At 48.2% G+C, this 24,648-nt stretch overlaps 3 protein-coding genes and 1 long non-coding RNA gene across 12 annotated transcripts in view; 2 read left to right on the top strand and 2 right to left on the bottom strand.

Moving 5' to 3' along the window:
• The window catches only part of AP2A1 (adaptor related protein complex 2 subunit alpha 1), a 37,513-nt gene extending 26,721 nt beyond the window's left edge, over positions 1-10,792 (top strand). For 3 of the 6 annotated variants that reach the window (XM_083408136.1, XM_083408135.1, XM_083408137.1), the window contains 8 exons: positions 2,204-2,275; positions 3,762-3,844; positions 4,714-4,804; positions 5,299-5,421; positions 5,699-5,815; positions 8,113-8,182; positions 8,584-8,718; positions 8,936-10,792. In XM_083408136.1, coding sequence (XP_083264262.1) covers positions 2,204-2,275; positions 3,762-3,844; positions 4,714-4,804; positions 5,299-5,421; positions 5,699-5,815; positions 8,113-8,182; positions 8,584-8,718; positions 8,936-9,013 — 769 coding nt within the window. In that variant the 3' untranslated portion in view covers positions 9,014-10,792. The remainder of the gene's footprint in view (positions 1-2,203; positions 2,276-3,761; positions 3,845-4,713; positions 4,805-5,298; positions 5,422-5,698; positions 5,816-8,112; positions 8,183-8,583; positions 8,719-8,935) is intronic. The other 3 variants (XM_083408140.1, XM_083408138.1, XM_083408139.1) reach the window with 1 other exon arrangement.
• A 226-nt stretch (positions 10,793-11,018) lies between these two features.
• FUZ (fuzzy planar cell polarity protein) lies at positions 11,019-20,537 on the bottom strand. Its single transcript, XM_083408219.1, has 11 exons — positions 20,255-20,537; positions 18,964-19,085; positions 18,145-18,229; positions 17,079-17,147; positions 16,538-16,642; positions 15,606-15,803; positions 15,431-15,526; positions 14,355-14,461; positions 14,121-14,191; positions 13,919-14,020; positions 11,019-12,838 (listed from the first exon to the last, which is right to left on the bottom strand). Exons 1-11 carry the CDS (start codon positions 20,354-20,356, stop codon positions 12,633-12,635), a joined length of 1,263 nt encoding a protein of 420 aa, XP_083264345.1. The 5' UTR covers positions 20,357-20,537; the 3' UTR covers positions 11,019-12,632.
• On the bottom strand, positions 11,019-24,133 carry LOC310661821. Its single transcript, XR_014504134.1, has 2 exons — positions 24,057-24,133; positions 11,019-11,475 (listed from the first exon to the last, which is right to left on the bottom strand). It is a non-coding gene; the product is annotated as an uncharacterized lncRNA (long non-coding RNA).
• Positions 20,656-24,648, top strand: part of MED25 (mediator complex subunit 25) — a 28,326-nt gene continuing 24,333 nt past the window's right edge. For 2 of the 4 annotated variants that reach the window (XM_083408162.1, XM_083408161.1), the window contains exons 1-3: positions 20,681-20,788; positions 22,684-22,829; positions 23,926-23,971. In XM_083408162.1, coding sequence (XP_083264288.1) covers positions 22,693-22,829; positions 23,926-23,971 — 183 coding nt within the window. In that variant the 5' untranslated portion in view covers positions 20,681-20,788; positions 22,684-22,692. Of the gene's footprint in view, positions 20,789-22,683; positions 22,830-23,925; positions 23,972-24,648 lie in introns of all 4 variants that reach the window. The other 2 variants (XM_083408163.1, XM_083408160.1) reach the window with 2 other exon arrangements.

The following is a 24,648-nucleotide window of genomic DNA, read 5'->3' as shown; positions in this document are numbered from 1 at the left end:
TGGGAATGGTTTTCTCTCTCTCTCTTTCTCTCTCTCTCTTGCTCTGCCTTGGACGAAGCAGTGACTTGGAGGCTCCTCCCGAGAGTCCTTCATCCCTCTTGGTGGAGGCTGGCCTGCCTGCAGAGTAAGGGGCTGAAACTCTCTCTCTGCCAATACTGCCCACCCTGCTATTTACCCTGCCTCCCCAACCTCCTCAGGGGCACCTCTCCATGAGTCCCGGTTCTCTGTTAGGACTCCCATCAGCTGAAAGGAGGAGAGGGCATCTAGCAATTTTAAAAAAACCCACCTGTGTGTTTGATTACACCTCAGCTCTCTGTGAAAGGAGAAGGATGATGGAAGCTGAAATGATGTTCTGTGACAGGGATGGAGAACCTTGGGTCTTTCAGGACCCAACTTCCGTCAGCCCAGGCGGCATGGCCAATGGGAGTTGAAGCCCAGCTGCTGGGAATGACAGGCAAGGAAGAGCACTGCTTATGGGCTTCCCTGTAGCATCTGGTTGACCACTGAGAGAACAGGATGCCGGACTGGGATGGGCTTTTGGTCTGAGCAGGGCTCTTATTCCTTGTCCGGTGCTGTGTCAGCAAAAGAGCCTTAGTTCAGCTCCTTGTCCTTGCCTTCAAAGCCACCCCCCTCCCGACCTTGTTGTCCCGCCCGCAATCTCTCTCCGCCCCCCATATCATGATACATCTCTGCCAGTGATCTTCGGTCTTCCGGCTCCGCCACCCTCCATCTTCTGAACATCAGTGCCTCCGTCCTTTCTCGCCTGCGATGGCGTCCCAGAACACCTGCCTGACACCACCTTTATTGCCTGCTATGAAACCCGCACCACCCCTTCGTCCCCCACATCGCGCTGTAACTAAGCCTACGCACATGCAGCCGAAACAACTGCATACTGCCTCCCTGTCCTCTTGTTTCTCCTCTGGGTGCAATTTTGAGATTGGATCCTCCTTGGGGCAGGGACCCTCTGCTCTTGTGTTCCAAAGTGCCATGGACACAGATGGTTCCAAGCAAGCAGATAGGTGGAGGTGGCTGTGGAACAGAAGCAAGCAGCCCAAAGGGAATGTCTCTTTCCTGACATGAGTGTCGCCACTGGGGCCTCTAGACTGCAAAGGCCAGAGAGGCCATTGTATCCCGGGGCTGTTGAGGAATTGGGAGTTACTAAACTGCCTTAAGCCTTTCACATCCTTCATGTGAGCGAGGACCACAGGGTCCAGCGGGTGGAGGCCCATGGCTAGAATATCATGCTTCTTTGAGAAAGCAGGTTGGTTCAAGCCACTGGTGGCCAGATCTCCTGGACTACCAGTGGCAGCAGTGTGGGAAGTTGTTGCAGATGTAGGCCCTACCACAAAGGAGTCCTGGGTTCCCTTGGGGTGGCAGGTGTCTCTGAGTCCAGGAATGCAGAGTTGGGTTTCTTGGGCTTTGAGGGGAAGGCGAGCTTCTTAGCAGGTCAGGGCACCTAAATTGCTTGCAAACATGATTTTTGGAGGAAGAAGAGTCTGCCTATGCATATAGTCACTCACTTGAATGGCTTTAAAAGAGGATTAGACAAAATCACGGAGGATAAGGCCAGCAGTGGCTGCTAACCCTGATGGATATGCTGTCTCTCCACTGTCAGAGGCAGCATGCTTTTGGAAACCAGCCGCTAGGAATCGCAGGTAGGGAGAGCGCTGCCATACTTGGGCCCTGCTTGCAGGTTCCCGTAGGAACCTGCTTGGCCACTGGCGAACCAGGATGCATGACTGTGATGGTCTCATCCGGTGGGCTCTCCTTTATGTGTATCTTAGCAAAGGTGTTGACGATGCAAATACATTTTGCTCTCGTCCTTTTAGCGCAGGTGTGTGTGGGGAAAACTTTGCCCCCTGCCTCAGTTCTTGCTAAACCACCCCCAGCAAGCATAGCTGATGGGATGATGGACATAGCAGTTCAGCAACAACCGGAGAGCCAAAGGTTCCCAACCTTTTCTTTTAGAAGCTACTTAGGAACAGTGCCTGGTCCTTCCGCTGCCTCCTCACCTGCTATGTTGCATGCTGGCTTGGTGTCTATATATTTGTGTGTGCGCGTGTGTTTGTTCTCTGCCTCCTTCTGGTACTAACCTGGTGCTGCGCCCTGGTGACTCAACTTTTCTGCTCTCTCTTTCTCTCTCTCTTCCCCACCCCTGCCAACCGCTGGTCCCCTTTGCTATGGCCTTTGCCACCACCTTCAGCTCAGGGGCTGCCGCATCTGTCTCTGAGGACCCCGCTTTGCCTATTGCTGAGGCCGATGAACTGCTTCACAAGTAAGATCCTGCAGTGGGACTGTGGCTCCCAGAGGCTGGGGCTGTGGGTGGCGGCGGCGGCAGACTAGAAGTCTCTTCCCCCTTGGCGCAAGAAGCTTCCTCTGGTTCACCAGCCTGATCCCATCTGTGCTATTAGCTCAGGGGGTTGGGAAGTGTTTTCAGCCCAGGGGACCGCATTTCCTCATGAGCAACCTCCCAGGGTCCATGTGGGTGGAGGTGAAAGTGGGCGGGACAACAGATGCAGCTCTTAACCTCTGTACAGTGAAGCTTTCCACACACCTTCATCTAGGCAAGCAAGTGAGATCATCACAGTTTAGGACAGGGGTCAGCAAACTATTTTAGCAGGGGGCTGGTTCACTGTCCCTCAGACCTTGTGTGGGGGCCGGACTATATTTTGGAAAGGAAAAAAAAATTCCTGTGCCCCACAAATAACCCAGAGATGCATTTCAAATAAAAGGACACATTCTACTCATGTAAAACCACGCTGATTCCCAGACCATCCTGAGGCCAGATTTAGAAAGCAAAAGATCAGGCCCCTGGGCCTTAGTTTGCCTACCCATGGTTTAGGGATACATTTCAGCCAGGAAAAAGCAGCAAAGGAGGGTGCAGGCCGTTAAGGGGTGTGTGTCCTGAACCTCAGGCCCAAAGGAGGGCTTGTGGGAATGGTTGGGTGCAGGGATACCAAAGAAAGGATGTCCAACCACACCAGAGTGATCAGTTCTAGTGCTTTATTAAAAGAAAAGTGCAGACTTAACAGCAAAGCAGCCTGCCAGGTCTCCCAGCCTTTGCAGATGTGGGACGGACATTGCAGCAAGGAGATGGCTTGTTTGCGCCCAAGCAAACCTTCATGTATTCTTTATGCACAAAGCAGCATATGTCACTTTGGGCAGACCTTCCTATTGCTTCACCAACATGATAAGATGAGGGCCTAGGTGGCAAATACCCAAACCTTGGAGATAGCTCCCCTTTCTGGGCTCAGAAATCCACAAATAAGGATAACACCAAAGCAAGCCAGTTAACCTATATATCAAAGCAACAACACAATACCAATTACTGGTGGGGTTATCTTGACTACCAAGTTGGCATTCACCTTTGGTTCAACACAGCGTGGCCTGGGGAGGCTCCCCAAGAGCCAGATAGAAAGGCCTAGAGGGAACCTCCGCCCCGGGCCTGAGGTTTCCAGCGTTGTCTTAGCTTCACCTGACACCACTCTCTGCTATGTGCTGAAGTTCCTCTGCTTCCCAGGCATGGCAGTTGGGAAGAAAAGGGTCTCCTCTGAACAAGGGGGTTTTTCCGATTCACTGACCCGCTGTCAGCTGAGCCTTAAGCCCTTAGATAGCACGAGGTAAGCTAGGGTTGACCAGCTGCATGTCAAAAGAGACCAGCACCAGCGGAAAGGGTGGTGTGGGGAAGCCCTGGGTGCTAGAAGCCAAAACAGAAGGAAGATCTTGGATACCTCTAACCAACCCTCCGTGGTCCATTGCAGGTTTGTGTGCAAGAACAACGGAGTGCTCTTTGAGAACCAGCTGCTGCAGATCGGGGTGAAATCGGAGTTCCGGCAGAACCTGGGTGAGTGGGGTTTGGGACAGTGGGCAGAATGGTGACCAGCTCCCCCAATCTGCATATTAGGAAGCTGGTCTTTGCATTTCATTGGCCTTACTTCAAGGAGATGCTCCTCACATCAGCTTCCTTGGTGGGCTCCCCACCTCTCTAAACTAATTTTTAATCCTTTCCCTTCAAGTCCTTTTGCATGTTGACACTTACTAGATTTTTGCCTGTGGGGCAGGGAGAAGTAGGTGCCCAAGTCTTTGACAAATTGTGGTACTTGGATTTTGGGAATCCTGTAATCTGAGCATTTGCTTGTATTGATGGATGGATGGATGGATGGATGGAATGGAATGTATGTGTTGCCTTTTGCTGGAGACAAAGGGAGGCACACAGTTTCTCCTGTTGGTTCTAGTGAGACTTGCTTCCAGAGACAGTCAGTGAATGTTTTTTTACATGAAGCCGCCCTGTGCTCTGTTTTGGAGGAAGAAGCCAGTGTGTAAAAATATTTATCAGCTATAAAAGTTAATAAATAAATCTCCTCCTGCCAAAATTAGAGAGGGATGCATGCTGTTGTGTCAGCACAAGTGTCTCTTGAAGAGAAGATTGGAAAAGACAGTTTGTGCTGGTTATTGGCCTTTTGGCTAAACTTGTTGGTGTGGGGGGAGAGACAGGAAACCTGTGGCTCTCCAGGTGTTGTTGGACTCCAACTCCCATCAGCCCCTGCTAGCATGGACAGTAGGCAGGAACGATGGGATCTGCAGTCCAGCAGCATCTGGAGGACCACAGATTCTCCATGCCTGGTGTCGAGGGGCCCTGAGCTGGTGTTGTGAGCAGCCAAGGCGAGATGCTGAGCAGCTCCACATTTTTTTAAAAAAATGTCTTCTCTCCAGGCCGGATGTATCTCTTCTACGGGAACAAAACGTCCATCCAGTTCCAGAGCTTTACCCCTACAGTCAGCTACCCAGGAGACCTGCAGAGCCATATCCTTTTGTAAACGTCTACTGGGGGTGGGGGGATGCGGGTGGCACTGTGGTCTAAACCACAGAGCCTAGGACTTGCCGATCAGAAGGTCGGCGGTTCAAATCCCTGCGACGGGGTGAGCTCCCGTTGCTCAGTCCCTGCTCCTGCCAACCTAGCAGTTCGAAAGCACGTCAAAGTGCAAGTAGATAAATAGGTACCGCTCTGGCGGGAAGGTAAACGGCGTTTCTGTGTGCTGCTCTGGCTCGCCAGAAGTGGCTTAGTCCTGCTGGCCACATGACCTGGAAGCTGTCTGTGGACAAACACCGGCTCCCTCGGCCTGAAAGCGAGATGAGTGCTGCAACCCCAGAGTAGTCCGTGACTGGACCTAATGGTCAGGGGTCCCTTTACCTTTACTTGGGACGGGGGCATCTCAGAGTAGACTTGTGGCACTAGAAGCTTTCTTTCCCTTTGATCCTCGGGGAGGATAACCCTTCGTTTCCTTAACACCGCTCACAGCTCAACATCCAGACAAAAGCAGTGGAGCCTCTGGTGGAGGGAGGCGCTCAAGTGCAGCAGGTCCTGAACATCGAGTGCCTGAGCGACTTCACAGAGGCGCCCCTCATCAACATAAAATTCCGGTACTGTAGTCCACAGCATCCCTCTGGGGACTGAATGCCAGCTTGTTGGCATGGCTTCCACTTGCACTCTCGCTCTCTCTTGAAACACAAGGCCCAAGCCAGCAGGCTTCCCTCTTCACTCGTCAAAAATGATTGATCTGTTGAACAGGGTCATTTGCTTTCCTATCCGTCCCCTGCCCTGGATAGGGAGGTTTAGGCTTTTCAGTCCTCTCCAGCGTTGTGGCTCATCTCAATTCCCTCCCCGCTTCCCCTTTTTGTCCCCAACTGATTCTGGCAGGTACGGTGGGACGCTGCAGAACCTCACACTCAAACTGCCTGTAACGGTCAACAAATTTTTCCAGGCAACAGAGATGCAATCACAAGATTTCTTCCAGCGCTGGAAACAGCTCAGCCTGTAAGTGGGGGAATATATAGTACTGGTTTTGAGAAATGTTATCGGTGGAGCTGATTTTAATATCAGAAGTTGGGTTTACCAGCACCTGTTTATGCGTTTGAGGGGGCAACTCAGGAAACTTCCTCAGTAAGACTTAACATATTTCCCATCATTTGTGCTTTCTCCCCCTCCCTGTGTTTGCTTAGTCCATCCCAGGAACCTTCTCCTTTCTTGAGCCGCTTGGTATAGCCTTAAAGTCTCTTTAGGTGACTGTCGGTGTGCAGCAGTCATCCTCTTTACCAAATTTATGTTCAGGAGAGACTGTAGCCCAGTGGAACAGCACCTGCCTTGCGTGCAGAAGGTCCTAGCTTCAATCCTGGGTGCCTCAAGATAGGGCTGGAGAATAATGCCTGCCTGAATCCTTGGAAAGGCACTGCCAGCCAGAGTAGACAATATTGAGCTAGCTGGACCAATGGTCTGATTCAGTATAAGACAGTTTCCTGTGTCCGTAAATGGCACAAGATTTTTACTTCCAGATGAACTACTATTAGGGGGGGGTGGCACCCCAGACATTCTGCCACCACCACCACAAGTGCTTTGAGGATTGAAAGCTTGTGCCTTTCACTACCCCTGCAATGGGATCAGTTAACCAGCTAATGCGTACTTGGCCAAGTGTTATCAGGTGGGCATGACCCTGTGAGCTGGTCTGTTTTGTGCTGGTGAGACTTGCTCAGTAGAAGTGCTGGCCCTCTGTCAAGAACCTATAGCAAAAACTTCCCTTTAGATTAAGAGCAGCAGCGTTGTAAGCAGATGCTGTGGTTTTTAGCAAGCTAGTCGAAAGCTGTGTGAATTGGATTGCTTTAATTGTGTCTGTTGTTCATACATGCTGCTGCCTATGCAATTTCTCTCCCCAGCAATCACCTATATGTGTGTGTGTGTGTGTGTGTGTGTGTGTGTGTGAGAGAGAGAGAGAGAGAGAGAGAGAGAGAGAGAGAGAGAGAGAAGGAGATTTTAAGGTATTAGTCAAAGCTTTTTGGAGTGACTGTTAGTTAGATCCTGCTTGTGGCATCTTCCTTTCCTTCCATATCAGCTGAAATCAGTCAGTCTCAAAAGATGGGCAGTTTGAGAGATCTACCCCACTTCTCCTGGCCTACTTGAGAGATCAGTGTTTGAAATTCCCTTTGCCAACCTGGTGCTACCTTCCAGCTGTGTTGGATTGCAACCCCTCATTAGCTCCACCCAGCGCAACTTATTGTCTGGGCTGATGGGAGTTGTAGTCCAGCAACTTCTGGAGAGCTCCATAGGCTTCCCAAGCCATGTTTCGAGGAAGGTGCATCTTTTGGGGCCTGAGCAAGGATTATGAGCAGCAAGACAGCTCAGCTGTACTTGATGACAAAGGGTGGCTTAGGACATCTCTCGTACTGCATAATACGGCCTAGATACTGCTGTACCATGAACATTTCTGTTGGTTATCAAACAACCTGCCTAGAAGAGGTGCCCAGAACTCTCCTTCAATGCCCAAGGGCTTTTGCTTGTACCTGGGGACTTATTTTTGCCTTGCTCAGGGGCACATATTTTTTAGTTGCCACAGTGACTCAGCAGATGCAACATCTGGTGAATGGCTGAGGCGCAACTAGGATGTGTGGCAGGTTGATGAGGAAGGGAAAGTTTTGCGCTGTCTATGCAACAACAGCTGCCAGGATGCTTATAGCAAAAAACTGGAAAGGGAGGAAAATTCCATCAGTGAAAGATTGGCAAATTAAATTTTGTGAATACATAAATCTGGCAAGACTCACAGCATTTATAAGGGGACAATCGGACCAGAAATTATTAAAAGAATGGGGTTGTGCAAAAGAGTATATGAAAAAACATTGTTCTGGAGTAAGTATATTGGTATGTAATGAATGATGCTTTACAGGGTTAAAGGGTTAAAGGAAAAAAAAATGGTGTATATATAAAAAAAAGTATAAAGATGAAAGTAATCTAACCAGACACAACAATACAGTAAGAGTAAATTTACTGAGGTTTTAGAACAAAGGAAGGAAGTCAATATGTGTAAATGTACGTAATGATATGTTTTTTTCCGCCTGTAAATGTGTGCTTTTTCGTTTCTGTTTGGTTCTGTTTTGTTCCTCTTTTTTCTGTTGTTTTTTTTTTTGTATGTTCCGTTTTGTTTGTTTGTATAGTAATTTTTTGGATTCAATGTTTGTAATTTTTGTTATGATTTTGCATTGAAAAAAATTAAAAAAAATTAAAAAAGAAAGAAAGTTTTGCGCTGTCACTGATCTGATGCTATCCCATCCCAAATCCTTTTGCAGGCCACAGCAGGAAGCCCAGAAGATATTCAAGGCAAACCACCCCATGGATTCCGAAGTCACCAAGGCCAAGGTGAGCATGCTCACATGTGTTTGCGTTCACCGTGGAAAATTAAGGTTTGGGCAAATAAACATGAAACGCAAATGTTCTTTGGAATAGTGACAGAAGTAAATAGGCATGGAGATCAGGGTCAGTAGACAGGGTATAAAACATCCAGGCTTTCCCATTCCTTGGTATCCAACAAAGAGTGCTTTTGCACAATGTGCAGGACACCTGTGTCACCGAGACTGAAATCTTTTGGGTGGCAGGTGGATGTAGAGCTAGAGACCACAGGAGCTGTACTGCCGGCTAGGATGCCAGCATCTTCCTACCCCCTTTTGTTCCCTCGCCTTGTACATCTTTCCCCTCGACTGCCTTCCCCACGGCAGCCAAGCAGAGGAGCCCAACTAAGCTGAATTCCCTTCTTCCCACAGCTGCTAGGTTTCGGCAGCGCGCTCTTGGAGAAGGTGGATCCAAACCCCGATAACTACGTAGGAGCTGGGATCATCCAGACGAAGGCGCTGCAGGTGGGATGCTTGCTGCGGCTGGAGCCCAACGCCCAGGCACAGGTGAGGAGGCAAGAGCTCCGGGATGCTTGAGCTCTGGGAGCAGAGTGGAAAGGAGGATACCGCAGTGGGAGAGAATTGGCAGTTGGGACTCCTGGGTTGCCCAAAGAGGGAAGGAGCGGGGAGAAGTTGAAAGCTCTGCTGCCCCAAGAGTGCTTTCTGAAGCCAGGCTTAAAGGCCGAATTGGCTTGACTGTTTACCTGCCTACGTTTCCCTGCAGATGTACCGGCTGACCCTGCGCACCAGCAAGGAGTCCGTTTCGAAGCACCTTTGCGAGCTGCTCTCTCAGCAGTTCTGAGACATTGGCCGCACCAGAGGAGGCGGGGAGGGCGGGCTGCACCGGGGAGAGGGGAGGCTGTTCTTGCACACTTGGCTGCCTACACCTGCCCCCTCCCACCTCCCTCCAAACCAGGGGCCTCCGGAAAGACTGTACTGCTCCCTTGCCTGTTGTTGTGATGACCTCTGTGTTCTCATTGCCTAGCCCGGGCCAGCACCAAGGAATACAAAGCAAGGTGGGCGGGGTGGGGAGCAGAAATGGGGTCCCTGGCATGGACAAAGTAGAATTGGGACGGTGGGGAGGGGGGGGACGATTTGCGTGGGGGTAGGGCATCCTTCTGGGAGTCATCTTCCCCTTGCCTGGAGGGTGGCCCCCTGGAAGAAAGCCAAGACCTCTCCCATCTGCCTGTCCCTTCCAACTCGGGGGGAGGCTGAGATTTGTGGTCTTAATCCCCACCCCTACCCCCACAATATCGGCCGGCATTTTTGGGTTTTGTTTACAATCCTCGCCCCCTTCTCCCCCCAGACAAGGCCTTTCTGTGGGGGAGGTTAACTCCCCCCGCTTTCCCCTGAGCTGGCTGTGGGGGGGTTGGGGGAGAGGAATGGGGTGCGTGTGGGTTTTTTGTGGGGAGGGAACTGCTCGTAGGGGGGGTTGTTTTTGTGTTTTCTTTGCCTTGTGTATTTCCCCGGGGTGGGGTGGGCATGGGCGTTCTTCCTTTCCTTTGTCATGGACCATTCCAGTGTTACAGTTGCGTGTGTTTTTGTGGGGCAGTAACCATAAGTCGAGAGCCTCCCCCCTTCCCTCGCCTCCTAGAAGGAAAAACTGCACGAAGGTGGGGAGGGCTGTGAGGGAGATGCCTAATCGACTCCTCTCCCGGACTCCCCTCAACCCCACCCTTCCCTCCTGGAGACTCTGGAATGCTGCCCTCCGTGCATTTTGGAAAAGCGGGGAGGGAAGGTTCAGTTCATGCTATTCTGGGGGTGTCCCAGCTTCCATGCCGGCCCGGGCTCCATGTTACTCTGCTGTGTAGGTGTTATCTAGCGCATCTTAGTTTTATCTGGGTTTTGAATGCCTGTATCTATCTCCATGTGACTCTTAATAAAGCCGTGAGGGCGGGGGAGAGCCAGGATCAAGCCAGGCTGGGTCACCCCCACACCGCTGACTGACTCGTTGTGTGCTGCTTTTTAATATGTGGATAAAATGGCAGGGCGGGAGGGTGTCCCCAACCCCCTGGAGCAGAGGTAGCCATGACTGTGTGAGACAGAATCTGGTATTTCTTCCATGCGGGCTTCTAGCTATGGCGACGCAACGGCAGCTTTGTCTTCACAGCTGGAACCCGCTATGTTTCCGGTGGGGGTGGTTTGCCCCGACACCCGCAGAAGAGGGGGTTCAGCTGTATGGAATTGGTAGGCCGAGAAGCGGTCGAAACACTTTGCGGCCGAAGTGCAACAATTCCGTTATGTCAATGGCACAAAGACACAAAGAATGTGTCTTTTTGCTGGGGCTAGAATGCAGGGATGCTTTCTAGGGTACCCCAGCCGTGGGACTGAAGGCAAGACTTTTCAAAAAGAGGGAGGAGGCCCACTTCTTCCTCAGAAGCACAATGCATTTACCTTTGTAATCTCTCCCCTTCCTGCAAAGCCTAAAAGCAGTGGGGAATGAAGGGGGCTAATTAAAGATTAGGAGACCATGTTCGCTTCCCTAAGATATACCATTTTTGGTGGGTGTTGAAATCTGTAACAAGCCCCTCCCTTAATTCTGTGGTGTGAATAAATTATGCAGATCACCTGCATAAACGTATCTGATGTGCAAGCCTCTTATTTTGGTTACCAATTTAGAGTCTTCGTGGAAGTTGAGAAGCTGAGTAAGGACTGGGTGAAATGCTAAGAGAGGAAAGACATTGCAAACTAAGTGAAAAGCCTCATCATTTGTCCAAGGGAGTTTTAGAGGGATTGGCCATCAAAGGTCTGCAAGCCAAGAATAGAAACCTGCATTTAAATATTGGAATAGATTAAAAATAAATAAATCCTGAGCAAAATACTAATTTAATTATGCTTCTACTAAATTAAAAATGCATACAAACCATCTGGATCGGAGAAAGAACTTTTCCCCAGCAAGCATCCTTGAAATTCAACTCCTCTGAATTTCAGCCACCATTTTGTTACCCACAACTGAATTCCAAGAAATTACAGCTTAAAGGCAGCAATTCTATGGGCCATATAAGTGACAAATGCAGATCAGTGGATGTCAACTAGACAGCTCTGTTCCCAAGATACATTTTTCCCCTAGAGCTGTCTGTCTCTATCTTAACTACCTACTTACCAAAGTAACACAAATCTGTGTGGCTCAATTCATAGATTTTCAGAGTGCTTTCTTAATGACCTAAGAAAAAATAAGGAGCCTAGTCTTCTTACAAACCCAAATTATATTGCAAGGTGGCTCATTAACAGCCTGATCAATGAAGCCCTGCCTGGAATTTAATACTTATGTATTACTTTAGAGGCAAATGTTGTTTGACTCCAATTCCCACCATCCCTGATTATTTGCCTGGAGCTGATGTCCAAGATTTGGAGAAGCACAGATTAGCCTGCTCTGCTTTTACAGTGTTCAAAGTGCCTCATAGCCATCATTTCACTAACACACACAGTAGACTTGTAATAGAGGTCAAGCAGTTATGGTGATTGAGGCCAAGGAATCAGTACTTGCTTAATGACAGGCAAGATTTGGGGATTTCCAGTTCAGCCGTGGCCACTGTAGCACATCAACTCATAGAGAGAGAGTATCGAAGATGCTGCACTGCTGCAGAAGGAAAGAGCTATTCCTACCGGAAAGGGTGAAATGAGGAAGGAAAAGTATGGGAAATAAATAGAAGCAAAGAAATTACAGCAGCAGCAAAAGCACAGTGCTATAAATACCACGCTGAAAGCTGGCAACACCAATTTCAGTCATTATCGAATATCCCATGGTGCGACAGACCAGACATAATGGCTGTCCTGAGGTGTACTTAATTGGATAGAAATCACCATTTCAGCACCCTACCTCTGCCACAGGTTAAGTTCAAAAAAATCAATCTCAACTCTCCCCAGAATCAGGTACAAACAAATTTTATGGATGCAGCATTTGAACTGATATGCCTTCCAGCAGAGACTGGTTTATTAGGGCACTGCCCCACCTGTCTGCCTTCTTACGTCAACCATTCCAGGGTGAAGTATTTGCTATCAGCTTCCTCCTCAGTTTCACTGTTGCCCTTGTGGAACTCAGTGAGGGGAATGGGAGACAAAACTAGAATTTACTTGGCTGCCCCTAATATCGCTCTTCCTGCCAGCCCCGCCAGCTACACTGATGCCTTAATACAAACATGTCTAGACAATGGTGGCTTTCCATTTTTTCCTCCCAAGAGTAAGGAACAGATATGCAAGACCTAAACTGGTACTCATCGCCATTGCTAGCCCAGCGACCTCTCACTTCCATAAAGAGCAGGGAGTGAGTGGATTAACTCTAGTCTGTAGAATCTCTCCTGCTCCCCCCCCCCCCAATCCAGGCTGGTCCAATGCAGGGTAATCAGAGCTTGCATGGGAGGTCTAAGGGCTCTGTCTCAGTGCCCACATCTCATCTTGGGAGTCCAGTAGGGAACATCCCCTCAGAAGGCCGAGTCCTCAGCTGTGAGGGTCTGGAGGGTGCTGGTTGCCAGAGACCGCAGGGCAAAGGTAGGCACATCTGGCTTCACAATCAGGAACAGCTGGTGCCGCTTCCCATGGATGGCATAGGCCTTGTACGTAGAGTAGACCAGGTAACAGTGCTGAGGACAGTGGGAGAAGCCAGCCTGGAACTCCTCCTGCAGAGGGACTGAGGAAAGGACAACGAATATCAAGCTCCACAGGATATAACAGAGGCTGGAGGGCAAGTTTGGCCCCACATGCAGAATAGCAATTTTAAATAATAATTTATTATTTATACCCCGCCCATCTGGCTGGGTTTCCCCAGCCACTCTGGGCGGTTCCCAACAGAAACACGACAAAACACCAAACATTAAAAACTTCCCTAAACAGGGCTGCCTTCAGATGTCTTCTGAAAATAAGAGAGTTGTTTTTTTCCTTGACATCTGACAGGAGGGCGTTCCACAGGGCGGGCACCACTACCGAGAAGGCCCTCTGCCTGGTTCCCTGTAAACTTCACTTCTCACAATGAGGGAATCACCAGAAGGCCCTCGGCGCTGGACCTCAGTGTCCGGGCTGAAAGATGGGGGTGGAGACGCTCCTTCAGGTATACTGGGCCAAGGCTGTTTAGGGCTTTAAAGGTCAGCACCAACACTTTGAATTGTGCTTGGAAACGTACTGGGAGCCAATGTTGGTCTTTCAAGACCGGTGTTCTGTGGTCTAGGCGACCACTCCCAGTCACCAGTCTAGCTGCCGCATTCTGGATTAGTTGTAACTTCCTGGTCACCTTCAAAGGTAACCCCACGTAGAGCACATTGCAGTAGTCCAAGCGGGAGATAACTAGAGCATGCACCACTCTGGCGAGACAGTCTGCGGGCAGATAGGGTCTCAGCCTGCGTACCAGATGGAGCTGGTAGACAGCTGCCCTGGACACAGAACTGACCTGCACCTTCATGGACAGCTGTGAGTCCAAAATGACTCCCAGGCTGTGCATATGCAATCTGCCACCAGGGAATGTTGGCTTTGGTTACGGAAAAAAAGGAGGGGAACTATCTTTAAGCCTTTGAAGTTACAGTAAAAAAAAATTACTTAGAAAAGGTCCCTATGGTCACTGCCTCGCTGAGTCACCAGGAAGTTCCACCTGTCACAAGAACCTGAATTTTGCATAATAATAAAATGTTCCAACATGCAAATACTTGCCACAACTTGAGATGTCACAGAAGAACTTTCTGATTCCCAGGACGAAAGGGATAAAGAATCAAGAACTCACCTGCACTCTCTTCGAACTTCTCACAGGGGAAGTACAAGGAGACAGTGAGGGAATAGAAGGAGCGGAGGGCAGAGAGGCGATTTTTCAGGGGCATCTCAGATCCTGTAAAAGTGCGGAAAGATACATATTTAAATGCTCTGTTGAGAGACAAAGGGCTGGGCTCTCTCTGGCCTTCTCCAGCACAACGCAGCTTGCGCCATACCTTCAGCTGAAATGCCCAGAGGCTGCACGGTGAAGAGGCTTTTCCTCTGGTCTTGGTTGATCAGCAACAGCCTGTAGGAGATGAGATTGTGAACAGCAGCTGGTTATACTGGAGGCCGGGGGGGAATGCTGGCAAGACTGGCAGTATAATTTTCAAAAGGGTGGAACAAACATGAAGCCAGCCCCTACAGGGGTTCAGATCCTCAAAAGCGCTCTCTTCTCCCAGAAGACTCACCCCAGGATCCCAGGGGCAAGAGCGATGCCAGGAGGCAGGCACCGAGGAGGGGCTCTGGCACTTGCCTTCAGAAGATCCAGCAGCGGCTGCCAAAATCGCTTCACTAACTATAGGAAGAAAAAGAAAGGGCTTGGTAGCGCCACTCGGTTCCAGTTCTCTGGAGGGACAGAGAGCATGCCCTAAGCAAGGAAAACCGCAAAGCCTCCCTTCTTCCTTGAATAATAATAATAATAATAATAATAATAATAATAATAATAATAATAATAATAATTTATTTATACCCCACCCTCCCCAGCCAAAACATCAAATATATGACACATTACCATAAAATCAAGCAATCAATGAAAATACATCCTACATCCTAAAATCAAGTCAGAATCAAAGTGAAATCCAATCAGATGGCAGCCCGCAAAATAGGGAAGGGGGCCTTAAATGCTCACCAGGCCTAACTGTTTATACTGATCTTATAAGAGCCTGTGAGAAAGGTTGGGGGGCCACTTTCATGCAAGTTCTTATAAGGAGAGAGGGGGAGTCAGACTGCACCCCGGTCAAAGGCCTGGCAGAATAGCTCCATCTTGCAGGCCCTGTGGAAAGATGTTAAATCCAGCAGGGCCCTAGTCTTGTGTGACAGAGCATTCCACCAGGCCGGGGCCACAGCCGAAAAGGCCTTGACCATGGTCTAATTTCCTTGAGGCCCAGGACCTCCAAGATGTTATTGTTTGCGGACCGTAAGGTCCTCCGTGGGGCATACCAGGAGATGCTGCCCCATGCAGACCAGAAGAAGTGAGAGGATGAGGACAGCAACCAATGGGTGGGTCAGCCCTTTGCAAGGGGAGGGGCAAAACACTGAATTTCTCGTTCTTGCCTAAAGGGAATTGCCAGGAAAGGGATAGCACAGTCCGTAGAGCTATATGGCACTCTTAATCTCAGGGTTGTGGGTTCGAGCCTCATGTTGGGCAAAAGACCCCTGCATTGCAGGGGGTTGGACTAGATGACCCTCGTGGACCCGCCCAACTCTTCCATTCTATGATCCTATGAGTCCAAGTTGCTTCACTTCCAAGGTCTCTCTCTCTCACCTCATCAGCCAAGAACTGTAAGGAGGGCTTAGGCCCACACAGCAGCAGCACCTCCAAACCAGGCACGAGCTGGAGGGTCAAGAAGCGGTGGGGGACCTGTTGGGAGTGAGGGACACGCAGAATCAGAAAGCTACACTCCTCTACTGGCCCCTCCCTGAATCGCCAGCCAGCTCACCGTGGGGCTTCCATGAGGAAGGTAAACGGGCAGATCGCGGGAGGTGTGAGGGGGCAGCGAGCCCACCAGCCACACCAGCAGCATGGCCTCCGAGGCTGCCAGCTGCCACCACTGCTCTGTTGCACACAGCACCTGACCACCCACAAGCAGGCTGCCAAACCGCGACTCTGCTGCAGAGGCAAAGACTTCCAGGCACTCCTGAATCGGGAAAGAGCAAGGCAACACAACACAGGAAATGTAAGAACAGTCCCGACGGATTAGACCAAAGTTGTGATTCAGCATCCTGTTCTCATCTAGGGGATACCCACAAGTGCACAACAGCACTCTTCCCATGAGCGATTCCCAGTAAATGTTATTGAGAGACATACAGCCTCTGATAGATACAACTACAGTGGTGCCTCGCAAGACGAAAAGAATCCGTTCCGTGAGTCTCTTCGTCTAGCGGTTTTTTCGTCTTGCGAAGCAACCCTATTAGCGGTTTAGCGGCTATTAGCGGTTTAGCGGCTATTAAAGGCTTAAGGGATTAGCGGATTAGCTGCTAAAAGGCTATTAGCAGCTTAGTGCCTTAGAAAAAGGGGGTGGGGAGCGAAAAAAAATCGCAGGAACTCGCAAGACATTTTCGTCTTGCGAAGCAAGCCCATAGGAAATTCGTTTTGCGAAGCACCTCCAAAACGGAAAACCCTTTCGTCTAGCGGGTTTTCCGTCTTGCGAGGCATTCGTCTTGCGGGGCACCACTGTAATCCAGAATGCGGCAGCTAGACTGGTGACCATCTAACACCAGTCCTGAAAGACCTACATTGGCTCCCAGTACACTTCCAAGCACAATTCAAAGTGCTGGTGCTGACCTTTAAAGCCCTAAACAGCCTCAGCCCAGTATAGCTGAAGGAGCAGCTCCACCCCCAACGTTCAGCCCAAGAACAAGCCAGTCTCACCTGCAGTATTGCCCTGGAGGGCACCACTGTGCATTCCACACACTGGGTCAGGTCAGCACTGCATTTGCCAGGCTCCAGGAAACTGTCAATCAATTTGTAACATGCCTAAATTTGGGGAGGAGGAGGGAGAGAGATTTCATATTTAAGCTACCAGGGATAAAAACTGACTTCCAAACACATGGAATAGGTAATGAAATCCATTTTTAAAATATTTGAGTGATAAAAGTGTAACGTGTGAGATAAAAAGAAATCTGCAGCTAAGAATTCAGGCTTTGCCTAGTTTTTTACTAGAACACCGAAGTCCACCTGTTAGAGGCAGGGCAAGACAGATTAAGTACGAGGGAAGAAGCAGGGTCCGTATGCTAAATCCAGGAATCTGCAACCAGAACAAGAACCAAGTTGTTCCATGAAAAAATCCACTACTGGTCCCACCCATTCTGCAATATTTTTCAGCAACATCATTCGGAGGGAAGAGCTTTTTAGTTGTTACAACTGATACAGGAACCTCCAAGTCGCTAGCCATCCTCAGGTCAGGCGTTACCTTCAGGTCTTTTTTGAGACGTTCAATGTTGCGTGCATTCACCAGCTCCTCCAAGCCCAACACCAGCACCTGTAGTAAAACATACAATTGCCTCCTAAAGATCCTCTGGTTATTCCTTCTGCTTAAAGATTCTTAGAAAAAGATCCTCTGGTTATCCCTTCTGCCAAAGAGGGTATATACCACCTTGCCACAGAGAAGCACATCACCCAGTTCCTGCATAAGCTAAGCAGGTTTCTAGACACAGCTTGATATGCATGTGCTCAAGTGGATCACAAGATGTGGCAACAGAACACCCGTGTATTTTAGGAGCCAAAACTCTTGACTTCTCTGGCCTCAAATGTACACTTTATGCCTTCAGACTGGCTTATCTAGAAATAACCCCCTGCAAGTCTCCTCTCCACACCTAAGGGGAACCTGGAAGTGGTGCCCACCTTCCACGTTCCAAATTTGCTTTCTCTGCCATTCTTTCTACAAATGCGAAAGGATGGTTAAGGTGTGCTATGGTTAACTAATGCACAAATAGCAATCAAATTGCACAAAACGTTTAGCAGGTAGGACAGGTAAGCAGCTGGGAAATGAAAGTTGTTGGGAAGACAAACTTTCCTTTTCCATATCTTACTGAAATGGACCATTTCCAGCAAGACACTAGACTGGGCTTGTGGGTTGTTGTTGTTTTTTTGCTATTCCGCATCAGCCTTCATCAATCTGGTGCCCTCCAGATGTTTTGTACTACAACCAGCCCCAGCCAGCACAAGGAGCTGTAGTCTAAAACATCTGGAGGAAGCCAGTTTGCTGAAGTTTTCTCTAAATCAGCAGCAGTAGCTCTAGGCACACATCACAACTCAGATACCTTGGCTGAAGAGGATCAGTACCCTATGAAGTTTATATAACTATTTAACAAACACACACAAACACCAGAAAGCACAGTTGCTTAAAACTGAATGCCACTCAACTGAGACAGCTGCTCCCTTTGGAATTATGTACCGTTCCAATGCACTGGCTTGCCTCCCATTTTCCTGTTACAGACTAAGGCTGATATGACGTTCCACCACCTTTGACTGCTCACCATGGCACTGAAGACATTTTCAAGGAGTCTTCCAAGGCTGAAGTCACTGGCACCTTCATCTGAGGACAGCACAATGAGGGTGATGCTGGGAACACCAAACACAAAAATGTTAAGGATATAAATATAGACAGTAAATCTACAGGAACTCTTCACCTTAAATGCCACCATGTTCAACAGAGATGCAGCCTACAAACAGCTGTCTACAACCATGATGGCTAGCAACTTGATTTGGTTTGCCATCACAAAAGAAGATGTGAAAAACTTGAGTGAACCCTATAAAGCTATATTGTATTTATGTGGTAGCCTGCTGGCCATAGATGGCAAGGAACTGTGTGCAGGAAAGTGAAAATGCTGCTAGAGGAAGGAGGACAAGCATAGTAATGCAGCCCACTTTCCTTCCTCTGACAGCCGCAACTGAGTAGTAAAAAATTATGTAAGTTAGCAACTGTTGCCCCTAATTTACTAGGTATCTGCTGCTACATTTTAAAAAAATGATCATTAGGGCTGAAAAGCCTAATGAAAAGAAGCTTGTGTGTGTGTTTCTGTTCAGCTCTTTAGTATTTTTGTGTTACATTTTAGAACAGAGCTCTGCAACAATGAAAGCAAGAATGAGATAAAGTTATTAGGGTTTGAAGAAGGCCCCCTTGGATTGAATAAAATATATAAGAACGCTGCACAGGTCTTACAAGACATTACAAATGAGAGGGATTTGTCCCTCTGCCCCCGCTGCTCCTGCTAGATTGAAATTCCTGCCCTCTGCTGGAAGCAAAATGCACCCCTCTTACCACAATGAACCCTGAGGAAGGCATGGAACCTCACCTGTTATGAAACACTTTCCACACCACTCGAGTATTCTCTGTACAGGCAGCAGTCAGTAGGACATCCAGGTTGGAGCCAAACATATGAACCCCATTCAGGGAGCCAATCACAGAGAATGGCAACTGTGGGATAAAGGTAAGCTTTAGTATTCTATATACAGTATTAATATGCAAAGCTGTTATATACTGAGTCAGACTCCTAATTTTCCCCATTCAGACTGACAGCAGCAATTCAAAGTCAGTGTGGAGGTTTATTTTTTTGCCCTGCTAACGGAAGGGGTTTTAAATCAGCTTTTGCTAACCTGGTGTCCTGCAGCTGTTTTGGACTCCAACTTCTGTCACCCCCACCAGCCAGTGGTAGCAAGGACTGATGGGAATTGTAGTCCAAGGCAGCTGCAGGGCTGTAGTTTGGTGAAAGCTGCTTTAACTTTATCGTGTTTTTAATCTGTTATGTAATCTTTGTACAGTATTTGAATTGCTCCTCTCTGATTTTAAGTTGCCTTGTAGATGTCGATGAGCAAATAATACCGTATCAGATCATTCAGTATTGACTAACTGATAATGACCCCTGCAAGATATCAGGCAGAGAGAGACAGAGAGGTCTTTCCCAGGCCAGCCAACTGAAATTAGCTGCAGATTGTCAAGGGTTGTAGCAGGAACCACCTTCGAGGCATGTTGCTTTACTGCTGAAAAATGGATCTTCCGTACAAACCTATGAAGTCGCTATGTCATACCACTGGGCCACATACCCCAAGGCTCTCTACTTTGACCAACAGCATCTTTTCAGGCGTTGCTCTTTCCCAAAGGTAATTCCATACACAAAGTACATGCTGTACCCACAAAGAATCACAGAACTGTAGAGTGGGAACGGACCATGAGAGTCAGCTGGTTCAACACCCCGCAATGCAGGAATCTTTCGCCCCAAAGGGGTCTTGAACCCATGACTTTGAAATTAAGAGTTTCCTGCTCTACTGACTGAGTTCTCTTTGATGAACCGCCCTGAGATCTTGCGATGAAGGGCAGTACAGTGGTACCTTGAGTTAAGAACTTAATTCGTTCTGGAGGTCTGTTCTTAACGTGAAACTGTTCTTAACCTGAAGCACCACTTTAGCTAATGGGGCCTCCCGCTGCTGCTGCGCCGCCGGAGCACGATTTCTTTTCTCATCCTGAAGCAAAGTTCTTAACCCGAGGTACTCTTTCTGGGTTCGTGGAGTCTGTAACCTGAAGCGTCTGTAATATAAATCTAATAAATAAAAACAAGGGCGCAGCGGGGTGGGAACACAACGCCCCACCTGCTGCTTGGAAGAGCCACCTCGGCTCCTGCAATACAGAGGCACTCCGCTGCTGGCCGTGAGGCACAGCAAAGTCACGGCACCTCCTGCTTCGTCCCACATCTTGGGGGCTCCTCCGCTCGCTCTTCTCCGTCAGCGGCTCTGCACAAAGGAAGAAACAGCCCCCTGGTCACCGCCGACGCCCCGTCAGGTCTCCCCGCCTCTCTTTCCGCTCCTCCAGCACGACCACGTCAGCCGCCATCTTGGGGAGCCCGCTGCACGCTGGGGCGCGAGCGACGCCGTCACCGTGGCAACAGGCGCCTCTCAGTGATTGGCTCGTTCGCTCCCCTTCCCTTCCCGCGCCACGCCCCCTCTGCATTTCCATTCGGTCCTCCTGGGACACGGGGGCGGGAGGCGGTGCTGTCAATCCAGAGGGGAGGGGAGGGCGCCTCCGTGTTGCGTCCTCGGTGCGCGCCGGGGAGCGGACCAGAAGGAAACCGCTTCCGGTGCGGTTCAGAGGGAGAACGAGGAAGAGAAGCCGGATGTCTGCGTTGGGTATGGGAATTGGAAGGGGGGTGGGGCTGGAGGTGGGGGGCCCTTGCTTAGGACAGGTGGGGTTTTTTTTGGGGGGGGGTCCGAGGAGAGCATAGAGGCTGAAGCTACAATTCCCCTCCCTGCTTTTCTTAGTAGGCGCACCTCCCCACCCCTATTGACCCTCCCTCGCCCCCAAACTCTCCTCCAGCAAAGCCAAAATGTTCCTTTCTAATTTATTTAGGAGGCTACTGTAAGCAGGTGAAAACATTAGCAGGATTTTCATAACACTTGTAAAGTAGCAATTATCATGGACAATATGGAGAGATTTTAAAAAAGCATGGATTATGGAATCATATGCAGTTGGAAAGGTTGACAAAAGGACCCATGGAGGGGATGGTGGGAAGCGTGGAGATTCAGGGAAATCTCTAAATATGGATATGTATTTGGTATTGTTATAGCTTTATATTTGTAAAATCAAATAAAAATCGTTTCCAAATATATATATGTTGCACGTTGGGGAGAAAATGGGGTGTGTGTCCTCCTCCCTCCCACCCCAGAACTCAAGGCCAAGCAGTGGAAACTTCTGGGCTGCAGATTCACGGCCGGCAAGCGAGAAGCCTTTGTTTTGCCCAGTCCAGTGTTATTACATTTAAGGAACTTGCTGAAACAAGATGGAAGAGGGAGAAAGGTTACGCTAGTGCAGTTTTATTTAAACAGAAATAGATGGCTTAATGTTGTTTTTCAAAAGGGGAACTGTCAACTGGTGCTAAGCATGACAGCTAAGTGGCTGCTGCTGCCCCACCCCCTAAACGAAGGCTGTTTCTGAAAACCAGTTTGGGGTGGGGTTGTTATTCGGTTTCTCATCTGCCTAGCTCCGTGAGGTTATAGCAATATAAAAAGGCAATGCTGAAATCAGTTTAAAAGCAAGCTAGAAGAATAGGGTGGGTCCTAAAATATATATTTCTGCTTTCAGAGGCTTGTAGACTCATGGGAAATAGCCAGCCAGCCAGTGTGGGAAGTGGGATGTTGGACTAGAATTCCTTTCTCACCACATGACAAGCTCCTTTGTTACTCCTGAGCTGTCACTTTCCCTCTCTGTAATTGTCTTCACCACCTTATTTGGATTACAGACCAGGAACGCGGGTGGCGCTGTGGGTTAAACCACAGAGCCTAGGACTTGCCAATCAGAAGGTCGGCGGTTTGAATCCCTGCAATGGGGTGAGCTCCTGTTGCTCGGTCCCTGCTCCTGCCAACCTAGCAGTTCGAAAGCACGTCAAAGTGCAAGTAGATAAATAGGTACCGCTCCGGCGGGAAGGTAAATGGCGTTTCTGTGTGCTACTCTGGTTCACCAGAAGTGGCTTAGTCATGCTGGCCACATGACCCGGAAGCTGTATGCCGGCTACCTCGGCCAATAAAGCAAGATGAGAGCCGCAACCCCAGAGTCTGTCACGACTGGACCTAATGGTCAGGGGTCCCTTTACCTTTGCCTTCACCACCTTATTTGGATTACAGCCCAGGAAAGGGGGAAAGGCGATGAAGGGCTGGGGTTGGGGTTAAGGAGAGGCCCTTAGGTTGCATCTGACACATGTGCTGGAATTTCCCCACCCTTGGACTAGAATTTTGCTGTGATTGAGCAGGTCTTTTGCATCTACAACCCACCTGCCTGACCCTACCTTACCTTCAGATCCACTTCCATTTGACTTGCTTCTCTCTCTTTTACCCATTTCTCATTTCCCTCCTTCTCCTCTTCTGCCCTGCTTATTTAATGAAAAGACAGTGACCCCTTAAAGAGACCACAAGGTTCTGTGTTTTATACAGCATGTGTACCTTTGTTATGGAATAAATGTTAAATAGCCGTTGATTTCAACCTTGCCTCTGTTATTAATGTTTTTGCCACGTTACCTCACCACGGGAAGCTGGAGGAGATGGTGGTGCCAACCCTGGACATGCCTGCTCAGCCCATGGGGATGGTTGCGGATGTGGTTTTCGTCATCGAGGGCACTGCCAATCTCGGGCCCTACTTCGAGTCCTTGCGCAAGCATTACCTTCTTCCTGCCATTGAGTGAGTGTGTTTTTTTTTAAAAGTAATATTTATTTCATTTTTCACAAATACAAAAAATAAAAAAATAAAAAAGACAAAATACAATGGAATAGAAAAAAATTAAAAAGACAGAAAAAAAGACAAGAATAAGAAAAATACATAGAAAACCTCCCCCCCACCCCCCAATAAGAAAAAAGCAAAAGAAAGACATTTAAGAAAGAAAACACTTCCATTTTTCAAAATTCCATCTTTCTGTAACTTATTTCCTCGACCTCCTCCCTCCTCCCTTTTTGTATTCCAATTATTAGTTAGATCAGCAAATTCTTTCCATCTTTCACTGTTTACTCACTTATTTATCTTTATCCTTTTAAACCTTATCCTCCCATCAACCATCTAAAAAATTATCTATACTCCAATCTAATAAAGAGAGAAAAGAAAAAACCCTTAAGTCTTATACCCTTAAATCCTAATGTCACAAATCCTTATCATATTTCCACTAAAGTCCAATAAATTCATTCCACCATCTCCCTACGTTCCTTAATTATGCAATTTGAGTGAGTGTTTTGCATGGCCCCAGGATGCAACTGCAGTAGTAGCTTTGTTGCAAGAAAGGAGAGGCTCTTGGGAGACCCTCATAGGGAAGGAAATGTTGGGGGAATACTCCTTTCATGGGAAGGACTGCAATCATTCACTTTGCATCCTATTTGGAAATGAGCTTCACTGAAATCGATGAGATTTGATGCTTAGTAAGAGGCATTGGAACAGGGAGTGCAGGAATAAAATATATTCCAAATAGGGTTTTTCATTAGCTGAATAAACAACTGTAATTAGAAATATTTGTTAACTTTCCTGATCCCAAATGACATAATTTTGGGACATGGAGAGGAATCTAAATTAAAAGAAAAACACATTTGCAGAATTTACAGAACTATCATGAATAATTTTATTTATGTTTGCCCCAGCAACCAGGCAAGTAGAGCATGGCAAGTCACTAAACTGGGAATAGTGATAATAGAAAAAAATAATCCTGTGATTTCACATCCTCAAGTGCATGCCAGTTTCTCTAATGTGAGCCAACCCTTTGGCATTTTTGTCAAATCTTCTCTTTTATTTCCAGGTACTTTAACGGTGGTCCCCCTGCTGAAACAGACTTTGGAGGAGACGTAAGTGTGTGGGTGCACTTTTGAATTTGTTAATGAATTCAAGGAATTTTGTGGGCTCTGAAGATCACCTTTCTTTTGAGTATACCTACATTATTACAGTGGTGCCTCGCAAGACGAAAAGAATCCGTTCCGCAAGTTTTTTCGTCTTGCGGTTTTTTCGTCTTGCGAAGCAAGCCCATTGGCGGATTAGCGCTATTAGCGCTATTGACATTTTAAGGGCTAAAAACGGCTTTTTTAGGCTTAAGGGATTAACAGTTTTGCTGGTAAAATGCTTTTAGCAGCTTAGCGCTTTAGGAAAAGGGGTTTTGGAGCGAAAAAAAATTTCAAAATGTTTCGTCAATTTTCGTCTTGCGAAGCAAGCCCATAGGGAAATTCGTCTTGCGAAGCGCCTCTGCAAACGGAAAACCCTTTCGTCTTGCGGGTTTTCTGTCTTGCGAGGCATTCGTCTTGCGGGGCACCACTGTACCTGGTTGGTTGGTTGCTTACTTATTTACTTAAAGCATTTTTACCTTACTCTTCAACTGAAAAGATTAAATGATAGTTCCAACCCTAAAGCTCACAAAGACACAATGTCAAAGGAAAAGGGATGTTTGGGGGAGCTGTAACAAGCAATGGAGTCTCTTTCCCGGGCTGCCCAAATCTCTAATCATACAATTTTTGGTAATGTTCTCATTGTT

Source organism: Podarcis tiliguerta, assembly GCF_965153285.1.
Source record: "Podarcis tiliguerta genome assembly, chromosome: 13".
NCBI classification, from domain to species: domain Eukaryota; kingdom Metazoa; phylum Chordata; class Lepidosauria; order Squamata; family Lacertidae; genus Podarcis; species Podarcis tiliguerta.
The sequence above is the reverse complement of the archived record's forward strand: the minus strand, read 5'-3'. Positions and strand labels throughout refer to the sequence as shown.